Here is an 11,292-nt window from a genome sequence, read left to right as displayed (position 1 = left end):
ATGACCCACCTCAGCCGGAACAGCGGTGCATCGCTCGACATCCTAGAGTCCAAAGTGGAGCCACCGCAACGACACTCCAAGGCGCTGCAGTTATGGGCTCTAGGAATCGGCGCCGTGATCAGCGGCGAATACTGCGGATGGCAATCCTCACTCGTCGCTGGCTTTACCGGCATGCTCATCGTGATGGGCATGATGGCGGTGCTGTACGTGACGCTGTCGTTCTCGTGTCAGCGACGATTCCCGCCGGTGGAGGCCCATACATCATCGTGTTGCATTCCATGATGGAATGCAACACGATGATGTATCCATCGGACCCCGTGCGGCGTTTTTCAGTGGCTTGGCGGAGACGCTCAAGGTGATCGCCGTCAACTCGTCGACTTTCTACACCATCTACTCGTATCTTCAGACGCTTTTCAACGTTGACCAGACGTTCGCTCCCGCGTTCTTCATCGCGTTCGGTATTCTTTTCGGTGGTCTCAATTGTACGGAGTTCAGGCGTCATTCCGGATGCAGGCTTGTTCAACGAAGCTCTGCGTGCTGTTGCAGCTCATCATGTTTTTCTCGGCCATCCCGCATCTGAGCTACAGCCGATGGGTCGTCGAGCAGAACTGGGAGAAAACGGATCTGATAAGAGCAATTGAAGCATTTCCGTACCCACGTGGTTATACCTCGGCATTGAAGAGCTACCGTTAGCCAGCGACGAAACAATCGAGCCTGAGAAGAGCATTCCTCGCGGGCTGCTCTTGTGCATCTCGACTCTTGTGGTCCTATTGTTCGGCACGGCAGTCTTCAGCTCGCTGATTGCACAGGGTGCTGCTGCTATGACCGAAGTGTCAGCGCCGCTCGTTACGAGCTTCCAGACGGTTTACGGCACTGGTGCAACCACAACCTTCGTCAAGTGAATGACGGTCATTGCGCTGTGTCCAAGTCCCAATTCGTACGTCTTCTTCATTGGACAGCTGCTGTTTACCATCGCCCGAGACGGGCCGTCTCGGGCGATGGTAAACAAGAAATTTGGGGTAGTAGCTGTCTGAGACGGCTACTAGTAGTATCACCCCAAATTTCTTGCGTACGAGCACCCAAGTCGCGGCACGGCGATGGGTGCGCTGCTCTTTGGTACCGTCAGCTGTATGCTCATCGCTGTCGCCCTACACTTTGCCATCGGCGACGACGACCTCGAATCCGTTCTTATAAACTTGACACTGCTGGGAGCACTGATCTCCTATATCTTTTAGCTGCTGTCGTTCGTGTACTTGCGAAATCGGCAGCCCGACCGATACAAAAGCCCTTTCCGGTCCTTGCTGGGGCCTAACTGGTTGGGCGGGGGTCTCCATCTCCGCTATCCTGTGTACAGGAGCACTATCCTTCCTGGCGTCCGATTGAGTTTACCCGGGCCTGGGTGTTTTCTAGGATCGAGACACAGGATCTCTGGGCCTCCGCCTGGTTATGGCCTAAGGAAATGAATGGAATCCTGAGTACCCAAGAGGCCTGGCCCCTCCTCTCGACCGTCGCATGATTCGAGTGACTCGTCTTGATTACCACTGAACATTTATCTCTGCACCTTTAGCTTGTACGTAGTACTGTACTTTGAGCGCTAAAGTATTAACGCCTCCGTCACACAATACCCATAGTTCCGGCTGCAACCTTTATAAACGTCAAACGCCAAACATGTAATTCAACTGCCCCATAAAGAAGATGTACGAATTGGGGCTGGAAGTCAACGCAATGACGGCCAACCACTTAAGAACCGTCGTCGTGGTCCCGTAGCCGAAGAGGGTTTGGAAACTTATAACGAGCAGAGCCGAGACGTTGGCCATGGCTGCATCAGAGTCGTTATGAAAGAAACAGTCCTAGGGGGACGTTCTTCTCGGGCTCGATGGTCTCGTCACTAGCGAGTGGGAGCCCCTCGATCCCCAGGTAGAACCACATGGCGGAGGGAATAGCGTGAATGGTGCTGTCCAGACTTGTAAACTCCCAGTTCTGCTCGACAACCCACCTGTTGTAGCTCAGATGCGGGATGGCCGAGAAAAACATGATGAGCAGCAACAGCACGCAGAGCGTCGTTGAACAAGCCTGCATCCGGAACAACGCCTGAACCCCAAAAATGTTCAAGCTCAGCAACAAAAAGCCAAATGTGACGACGAATACCGGAGCGAACATGACGTCGATATCGAACAGCGCTTGCAGGTACGAGTAGATAGTGTAGAAGGTCGACGCGCTGACCGCAATGCCTTTCAATGTCTCGGCCAGCCCGCTGAAGAATGCTGCACGAGGACCAATGGCATGCAGTGCGAAGATGTAGGGGCCACCTCCAGCAGGAATCGTCGCCGACAGCTCTGCAATTTAAAATGATAGCATCACGTAGAACCGTCACTATACACAAGATGAGCAGCATTCCGTCGAAGCCGGCGATGAGGGACGACTGCCAGCCGTAGTATTGGCCGCTGATGACCGCACCGATCCCTAGAGCCCACAGCGGAGGAGCTCTCGCGTATCGGTGCGGCGCCGTGTTGGCTTCTTGAAATGTCGACGGAAACACGGCACATACTTGCTAGTGGTTACTTGAATTCGAGTCGAGTTACTCTTGCTCGATGGGCGTGGGTACTCCTAGGATGATAGCAAAGTGAGGAGCTATTAGGCGTCGTGCTCATCACTGGAGCGAGAACGAGACAGTGCGCCCTCATTGGCTTGCAGAGCGCGTCATTTGTTCTTCAAGCTGCAGCAGGTAATACATGTTTGACATGAGATAATTACCAACGCGGACGCCTTATGGCGGCAACTAGGGGGCTCATTATCTTCTTCCCCTTGGCGCTACCAATGGCAGGGGTGCTCCAATTTTCATCATTATTAGCCACAACGACTGCACGGCTTAAAAGGAGGGCTTCTTGTCCATAAATAAAGCTTCTTTTTAACCCGGTGGTGGAGGTGCGAATATATGCAGCAGGTCAAGCTGAAGCGATCACGCACGATGCACATCATACACGTATCTGAAATTTCAGGTCTGTTTGCCCTGGCTAAGGACAGATACTTTCCTAAGGTTCTCGCCTACGAGCACCCAACTTGAGGCACTGCAGAGGGTGCCCTAGCCGTCATGTGTGAGGCCAAATGTGGCAATCAGCGTATGCGATTTGTCAATCAAGGACGATGGAGACACTGATTGGCTGAGTCGTGGATCTAAAGATCCATGTTGAGTCGACATGTCGCTTTAATAATACTACAGTATTAATTATCAGGCTGAAGTTGCATAAACGTGTCGCGGCACGACTATCGCCAAAAAACTAATTTTTAATAGAAACGCATATTATATCCTAAGAGACAGATATGCCGAAATCACCCCACTTGTGAGAAAAGGGTACTCGCTTAAATACAAGGGAATGAAGGCCGTTATGTAGAATCCTGCTACATAAAGCAGGAATCATCGTATGCTAGCCGTGTTGCATACTCTTGCTCGCGCGTGTCCAGCTCCCGTATTTTTTCGAAAACTAACTGGTAGCTCGAAGCAGTTTCTGACGAAGCTGCAGCGACGACAGCTCTCGTGTGTGGTCGCGCTATAGTTTGCGGACATTTTTTGTACTAAAGCTGTGTTTGTTCCGCTCACGTTGTGCTGTCAGCTTGAGCACGAGCTAGCTTCGACCACTCCTACATCGATGGGAGCAAGCTTCTCTGTAGTTTGGTTTCCACGACGTAGGATTCCATGTTTCGCTACAGTCTGTCTGATACGTGTAAACATTCTATTACAATTGAGTTGAGATTACGCTTGAAATAGCTACATGTAGTCTGTTCGCCAACGCATCACTGTTGGAGTGCCTGGAGGAAATATTGCCAGGTTGATGGCATTAAAAAACAGTAAGCTAGCTTTTTTTAAAAGATAAACACCACACTTTCGACAAACTCTTCATTAACAATATTTTTTAAACGCGGCAACAGTCGCCGCCTCAACTATTCGACAACTGCACTGCATTCTATCACACCTAATGCACTAACGCATGCGAGCACCTCATATCTGCTAGCTTGCTTCGCGCAGCTTGGCCTCACTTTCATTGCAGCCACCTCCAAATAGTGGTGTCAATCGACCCCTTAAGCACCGGGAACGGGCGAGCTCTTCTTCAGCTTCAGAGCCGCCTGCGCAGCCGCCAGACGAGCGATCATTACGCGCATCGGAGAGCACGATACGTACTTGAGGCCCACCTTCTCGAAGAACTCGATCGACTGCGGGTCTCCACCGTGCTCGCCACAGATACCCAGCTCGATCTCAGGACGCGTCGCGCGGCCACGCCCCACGGCCAGACGCACCAGCTCGCCCACGCCCTCCTGGTCCAGCGTCTCGAACGGATCCTTCTCCAGCAGGCCATGCTTCACGAAGTACGAGAGGAACTTGGCTTGCGCATCGTCGCGAGAAATGCCGAACGTCATCTGCGTCAAGTCGTTCGTGCCGAACGAGAAGAATTCCGCCACCTCGGCCAGTCTGCCGGCCTGCAGCGCGCCACGCGGTACCTCAATCATTGTACCAACCTTGTAGTCGAACGACTTGCCGTGCTTGTCGATCACGTCCTGCACCACCGACCTCACCAGCTTCACCTGCTGTTCCAGCTCCTCGATCGAGCCAACTAGCGGGATCATGATGTGCGGATGCACCGCGATACCCTCGCCCACCATCGTCACGGCGGCCTCTGCGATGGCCTTCGCCTGCATCTCCGTGATACCTGGGTGCACGATGCCCAGCCGGCAGCCACGCAGACCCATCATCGGGTTTGCCTCCTTTAGACTGGCCAGACGTGACTCCACCGTCTTTTTGCTCACCGTCATCTCCTGCGCCAGCGTCGCGCACAGCTCGTCAAGAGCACTGCCCTCGTGCGGCAGGAACTCGTGCAGCGGCGGATCCAGCATACGGATGGTCACTGGAAGACCGTCCATGGCACGGAAGATGCCTTCGAAGTCACTCTTCTGGAACGTACACAGAGCATCCAGAGCCTCCTGCTGCGCCGGAGAGTCCAGCTCCACAGCACCGATCATGCGACGCACGGCAGCGATACGCTGCGCAGAGCTAAAGAACATGTGCTCCGTGCGCGTGAGGCCGATACCCTGTGCGCCATGCGCACGGGCCTCGCGAGCGTCTTCGGGCGTGTCTGCGTTCGTAAACACCTCCATGCGGCGGTGCGCGTCCACCCACTTCATGAACTGCTCCAGCTCTCCGCTCATCACAGCCTTCTGTAGCTCCTGCTTGCCCAGAACCACCTCGCCTGTCGTACCGTTCATGCTGATGTAGTCTCCCTCACGCAAAACCACCTCGGCGCCATCCGCCGTGCTCACGCGCATCGTCTTGGTGTTCGCGTCAATCGACAGCGCGCTGCAGCCGCACACGCACGGCTTGCCCCAGCCTCGAGCCACCACAGCAGCGTGCGATGTCATGCCACCACGCGATGTCAGAATACCCTCGGCAGCGTGCATGCCACCGACGTCTTCCGGAGACGTCTCCTCACGCACCAGCATCACGTTCTCGCCGCGTGCGAACCACGCTTCTGCGTCTGCCGCCGTGAAGACGATCTTGCCCACAGCCGCACCCGGTGACGCCGGCAGACCTCGGCATAGTACGTCCTTCTGGTACGCCTTCTCGTTGGCGAAGCTCGGGTGCAGAAGCTGGTCCAGGTGTCGTGGCTCCACCAGCATCACAGCCTCCTCCTCCGTGATCAGCTTCTCACGCCACATGTCCACGGCGATCTTCAGAGCCGCAGGACCCGTGCGCTTGCCGTTGCGCGTCTGCAGCATGAACAGCACGCCGTCCTGCACGGTAAATTCCGTGTCCTGAATGTCCTTGAAGTGGGTCTCCAGGTTGTGCACCGTCTCATCCAGCTCCTTGTACACGACCGGCATCTTTTCCGCCAGCTCCGATATGGGCTGCGGCGTACGGATGCCTGCTACCACGTCTTCACCTTGAGCGTTCAACAGGAACTCGCCGTACAGCTTGTTCTCGCCGTTGGCCGGGTTACGCGTGAACAGTACACCTGTGCACGACTGGTCGTTGATGTTGCCGTACACCATGGCCTGCACGTTCACAGCCGTGCCCTTGAGACCTGTGATCTTGTTGATTTCACGGTATTTGACGGCGCGCGGGATGTTCCACGAGCGGAACACGGCTTCGATGCCCATGCGCATCTGCTCCCATGGGTCGGACGGGAACGACTTGCCGTGCTTCTCATACACCTTCTTGTACGTCTGCACCAGCTCCTTTAGGTCGCTGGCGGTCAGCTCCACGTCGAACGTCACGTGACGCTCTTGCTTCATGGCCGACAGCTCAGCCTCGAAGTCGTCGTGCGGGATCTCGAGCACTACGTCGCCGAACATCTGCAGCAGGCGACGATAGCAGTCGTATGCGAAGCGGTCACCACCGCGTTTGGCCACCCCCTCGACGATCTCGTCGTTTAGACCCAGGTTGAGCACTGTGTCCATCATGCCTGGCATCGAGATGGCCGCGCCCGAGCGCACCGACACCAGCAGCGGGTTCGTCACGTCAGCGAACGTCACACCCAGCGCCTTCTCCATCAGACGCACGCCATTGTGCACCTCGTTCATCAGGCCGTTTGGCAGGCGTCCGCCCACTGCGTAGAATTCTTGGCACACCTCCGTCGTGATGGTCAGTCCGGGCGGCACGTTCACGCCGTTGCGCGCCATCTGGCACAGGTTGGCACCCTTGCCACCCAGCAGCGACTTCATGCTGCCATCGCCCTTGCTTTCGCCCTTCACAAATGTGAAGACGCTCGAGTGCTGCAGCACTTGACTCATGCTTTCGGATGTTTCTGTTGGGGTTGCTTGCTTGCTTGTATGCTTGCTCTTGATTGAGTTAGTTGAGGAATGAGCTTGGACTGCAAGATAGTTTTTTTAATGGACATCGCTCTGAGAGCGAACTTCGGTTGTTGGTGGTCACGAAGTTTTCCATTGAGTTGCTGGCATCAACTTGTTTTGCGTGCGTGGATGTCTCTGATTTCGTGCATTCAGATACGCATCGCTGTGCCCAAGCAGGTGCTTCGAGCTAAAGTGGAAGCACTCAGAATACCAACCACCGAAGACAATTGGTGATCGCCTGCGTACTACGCTACGCAGCGTAGTGAAGCGTTTGGATACCGACGCTTCATGTTGAAGTGCTTCCAGCACAGAGATACGCATGCCACAAAAAACTACGTACCGGCGGACGTTCGATTTTTGGTTGTAGATCCGTCTAAGTACATCATTGAGGACACGCGTTGAATATCCAACTCGGAAAAGCTTCGATTGCTAAGGAGAACTTCTTCTCCGAAGCAATTTATGCTTTGTGTGCAATTTAAGTGAGCCGTTGGTAGGGTGTCTACACGTGAAGCGCTGCTTATAGTAATTAGATTTGAGTGTGTTTGGTCCATAAAACAGCTTGTGTCATGAGAAAAGAATACAAGTTAATCGGTGGAGCTCACAGTGAAAACTTGACGTACGAACCTGCTACTGAACAGCACACTCGTACAGTAGGTAGGTGGTCATCGCAAGTGAGAGACGCGCGAGCAAAACGTTAACTTAACATCTTAAAGTCTTTAAGATGTATAAAACTACAAACTAGAGCTTCAAACTTTAAATGTCGACGAACGAAGCTTTGAAACGTCATCTATGTCCTAGAGGAACCTATTATTATAGCCTGTTTTCAGTAATACGCAGATACTAGAAAGCGTAATTATTCACATGAGGCCGAAAAGATCCGCAGGTCGACGAGCTAAGTCAGCTTCAAGTTGAAGATTTCTTACATAAATGATACGAAGCTGCGTCACGCTGCGTAGAATTCTTGGCACACCTCCGTCGTGATGGTCAGTCCGGGCGGCACGTTCACGCCGTTGCGCGCCATCTGGCACAGGTTGGCACCCTTGCCACCCAGCAGCGACTTCATGCTGCCATCGCCCTTGCTTTCGCCCTTCACAAATGTGAAGACGCTCGAGTGCTGCAGCACTTGACTCATGCTTTCGGATGTTTCTGTTGGGGTTGCTTGCTTGCTTGTATGCTTGCTCTTGATTGAGTTAGTTGAGGAATGAGCACGAACTACCTGCGAAGCAAGATAGTCAATTTCCATTATTCTCAACAATGTACGCAGATGCAGCTCCACAGTGGGCGGACGCCTGCCAAACGGCCTGATGAACGAGGTGCACAATGGCGTGCGTCTGATGGAGAAGGCGCTGGGTGTGACGTTCGCTGACGTGACGAACCCGCTGCTGGTGTCGGTGCGCTCGGGCGCGGCCATCTCGATGCCAGGCATGATGGACACAGTGCTCAACCTGGGTCTAAACGACGAGATCGTCGAGGGCGTGGCCAAACGCGGTGGTGACCGCTTCGCATACGACTGCTATCGTCGCCTGCTGCAGATGTTCGGCGACGTAGTGCTCGAGATCCCGCACGACGACTTCGAGGCTGAGCTGTCGGCCATGAAGCAAGAGCGTCACGTGACGTTCGACGTGGAGCTGACCGCCAGCGACCTAAAGGAGCTGGTGCAGACGTACAAGAAGGTGTATGAGAAGCACGGCAAGTCGTTCCCGTCCGACCCATGGGAGCAGATGCGCATGGGCATCGAAGCCGTGTTCCGCTCGTGGAACATCCCGCGCGCCGTCAAATACCGTGAAATCAACAAGATCACAGGTCTCAAGGGCACGGCTGTGAACGTGCAGGCCATGGTGTACGGCAAACATCAACGACCAGTCGTGCACAGGTGTACTGTTCACGCGTAACCCGGGCCAACGGCGAGAACAAGCTGTACGGCGAGTTCCTGTTGAACGCTCAAGGTGAAGACGTGGTAGCAGGCATCCGTACGCCGCAGCCCATATCGGAGCTGGCGGAAAAGATGCCGGTCGTGTACAAGGAGCTGGATGAGACGGTGCACAACCTGGAGACCCACTTCAAGGACATTCAGGACACGGAATTTACCGTGCAGGACGGCGTGCTGTTCATGCTGCAGACGCGCAACGGCAAGCGCACGGGTCCTGCGGCTCTGAAGATCGCCGTGGACATGTGGCGTGAGAAGCTGATCACGGAGGAGGAGGCTGTGATGCTGGTGGAGCCACGACACCTGGACCAGCTTCTGCACCCGAGCTTCGCCAACGAGAAGGCGTACCAGAAGGACGTACTATGCCGAGGTCTGCCGGCGTCACCGGGTGCGGCTGTGGGCAAGATCGTCTTCACGGCGGCAGACGCAGAAGCGTGGTTCGCACGCGGCGAGAACGTGATGCTGGTGCGTGAGGAGACGTCTCCGGAAGACGTCGGTGGCATGCACGCTGCCGAGGGTATTCTGACATCGCGTGGTGGCATGACATCGCACGCTGCTGTGGTGGCTCGAGGCTGGGGCAAGCCGTGCGTGTGCGGCTGCAGCGCGCTGTCGATTGACGCGAACACCAAGACGATGCGCGTGAGCACGGCGGATGGCGCCGAGGTGGTTTTGCGTGAGGGAGACTACATCAGCATGAACGGCACGACGGGCGAGGTGGTTCAGGGCAAGCAGGAGCTACAGAAGGCTGTGATGAGCGGAGAGCTGGAGCAGTTCATGAAGTGGGTGGACGCGCACCGCCGCATGGAGGTGTTTACGAACGCAGACACGCCCGAAGACGCTCGCGAGGCCCGTGCGCATGGCGCACAGGGTATCGGCCTCACGCGCACGGAGCACATGTTCTTTAGCTCTGCGCAGCGTATCGCTGCCGTGCGTCGCATGATCGGTGCTGTGGAGCTGGACTCTCCGGCGCAGCAGGAGGCTCTGGATGCTCTGTGTACGTTCCAGAAGAGTGACTTCGAAGGCATCTTCCGTGCCATGGACGGTCTTCCAGTGACCATCCGTATGCTGGATCCGCCGCTGCACGAGTTCCTGCCGCACGAGGGCAGTGCTCTTGACGAGCTGTGCGCGACGCTGGCGCAGGAGATGACGGTGAGCAAAAAGACGGTGGAGTCACGTCTGGCCAGTCTAAAGGAGGCAAACCCGATGATGGGTCTGCGTGGCTGCCGGCTGGGCATCGTGCACCCAGGTATCACGGAGATGCAGGCGAAGGCCATCGCAGAGGCCGCCGTGACGATGGTGGGCGAGGGTATCGCGGTGCATCCGCACATCATGATCCCGCTAGTTGGCTCGATCGAGGAGCTGGAACAGCAGGTGAAGCTGGTGAGGTCGGTGGTGCAGGACGTGATCGACAAGCACGGCAAGTCGTTCGACTACAAGGCTGGTACAATGATTGAGGTACCGCGTGGCGCGCTGCAGGCCGGCAGACTGGCCGAGGTGGCGGAATTCTTCTCGTTCGGCACGAACGACTTGACGCAGATGACGTTCGGCATTTCTCGCGACGATGCGCAAGCCAAGTTCCTCTCGTACTTCGTGAAGCATGGCCTGCTGGAGAAGGATCCGTTCGAGACGCTGGACCAGGAGGGCGTGGGCGAGCTGGTGCGTCTGGCCGTGGGGCGTGGCCGCGCGACGCGTCCTGAGATCGAGCTGGGTATCTGTGGCGAGCACGGTGGAGACCCGCAGTCGATCGAGTTCTTCGAGAAGGTGGGCCTCAAGTACGTATCGTGCTCTCCGATGCGCGTAATGATCGCTCGTCTGGCGGCTGCGCAGGCGGCTCTGAAGCTGAAGAAGAGCTCGCCCGTTCCCGGTGCTTAAGGGGTCGATTGACACCACTATTTGGAGGTGGCTGCAATGAAAGTGAGGCCAAGCTGCGCGAAGCAAGCTAGCAGATATGAGGTGCTCGCATGCGTTAGTGCATTAGGTGTGATAGAATGCAGTGCAGTTGTCGAATAGTTGAGGCGGCGACTGTTGCCGCGTTTAAAAAATATTGTTAATGAAGAGTTTGTCGAAAGTGTGGTGTTTATCTTTTAAAAAAAGCTAGCTTACTGTTTTTTAATGCCATCAACCTGGCAATATTTCCCCTCTTCCCTTCCAGGCACTCCAACAGTGATGCGTTGGCGAACAGACTACATGTAGCTATTTCAAGCGTAATCTCAACTCAATTGTAATAGAATGTTTACACGTATCAGACAGACTGTAGCGAAACATGGAATCCTACGTCGTGGAAACCAAACTACAGAGAAGCCGAAGTAGTTCAAGCACCCTAAGGTTTTTGCATAAATAGTACCGTTAAGGGCGCTTGAGGATATGAGCGCCCTTAAAGTATTCATGATATTTTCAGAATTGTCAAACTTACACGTGAAATTTTAAATTCGCCGAAAATTACCAGTGTGTACACTACAATCTCAACTAAGTTCGAAGAATGCTGTTAAGTGCGATGAATAAATCAGTGCCACGCGTCGAAAGCT

General features: G+C 55.0%; 6 protein-coding genes across 6 annotated transcripts; 3 read left to right on the top strand and 3 right to left on the bottom strand.

Moving 5' to 3' along the window:
• Nucleotides 1-906, top strand: PITG_03726 (uncharacterized protein; the record flags this gene model as incomplete). The annotated part of the gene is made up of 5 exons (XM_002906728.1): nt 1-224; nt 334-418; nt 496-597; nt 684-772; nt 861-906. The coding sequence occupies 5 exons, from the start codon at nt 1-3 to the stop codon at nt 904-906; spliced, it is 546 nt and encodes a 181-aa protein (XP_002906774.1).
• Nucleotides 907-1,833: 927 nt separating this feature from the next.
• PITG_03725 (Amino Acid-Polyamine-Organocation (APC) Family) lies at nt 1,834-2,792 on the bottom strand (the record flags this gene model as incomplete). Its single annotated transcript, XM_002906727.1, has 2 exons — nt 1,834-2,336; nt 2,759-2,792. 2 exons carry the CDS (start codon nt 2,790-2,792, stop codon nt 1,834-1,836), a joined length of 537 nt encoding a protein of 178 aa, XP_002906773.1.
• Nucleotides 2,793-4,047: 1,255 nt separating this feature from the next.
• On the bottom strand, nt 4,048-6,847 carry PITG_03724 (pyruvate, phosphate dikinase, putative; the record flags this gene model as incomplete). The annotated part of the gene is made up of 1 exon (XM_002906726.1): nt 4,048-6,847. The coding sequence occupies one exon, from the start codon at nt 6,778-6,780 to the stop codon at nt 4,078-4,080; it is 2,703 nt and encodes a 900-aa protein (XP_002906772.1).
• Nucleotides 6,848-8,144: 1,297 nt separating this feature from the next.
• On the top strand, nt 8,145-8,777 carry PITG_03723 (pyruvate, phosphate dikinase, putative; the record flags this gene model as incomplete). Its single annotated transcript, XM_002906725.1, has 2 exons — nt 8,145-8,680; nt 8,756-8,777. The coding sequence occupies 2 exons, from the start codon at nt 8,145-8,147 to the stop codon at nt 8,775-8,777; spliced, it is 558 nt and encodes a 185-aa protein (XP_002906771.1).
• On the top strand, nt 8,673-10,773 carry PITG_03721 (pyruvate, phosphate dikinase, putative; the record flags this gene model as incomplete). Its single annotated transcript, XM_002906724.1, has 1 exon — nt 8,673-10,773. One exon carries the CDS (start codon nt 8,846-8,848, stop codon nt 10,637-10,639), a length of 1,794 nt encoding a protein of 597 aa, XP_002906770.1.
• PITG_03722 (uncharacterized protein) lies at nt 9,487-9,825 on the bottom strand (the record flags this gene model as incomplete). The annotated part of the gene is made up of 1 exon (XM_002906723.1): nt 9,487-9,825. One exon carries the CDS (start codon nt 9,823-9,825, stop codon nt 9,487-9,489), a length of 339 nt encoding a protein of 112 aa, XP_002906769.1.
• Nucleotides 10,774-11,292: the final 519 nt, after the last annotated feature.

This window comes from Phytophthora infestans, genomic scaffold (assembly GCF_000142945.1).
Source record: "Phytophthora infestans T30-4 supercont1.4 genomic scaffold, whole genome shotgun sequence".
NCBI lineage: Eukaryota > Oomycota > Peronosporomycetes > Peronosporales > Peronosporaceae > Phytophthora > Phytophthora infestans.
Note: the sequence above shows the minus strand (reverse complement) of the source record. Positions and strands in the feature narration are given on the sequence as shown.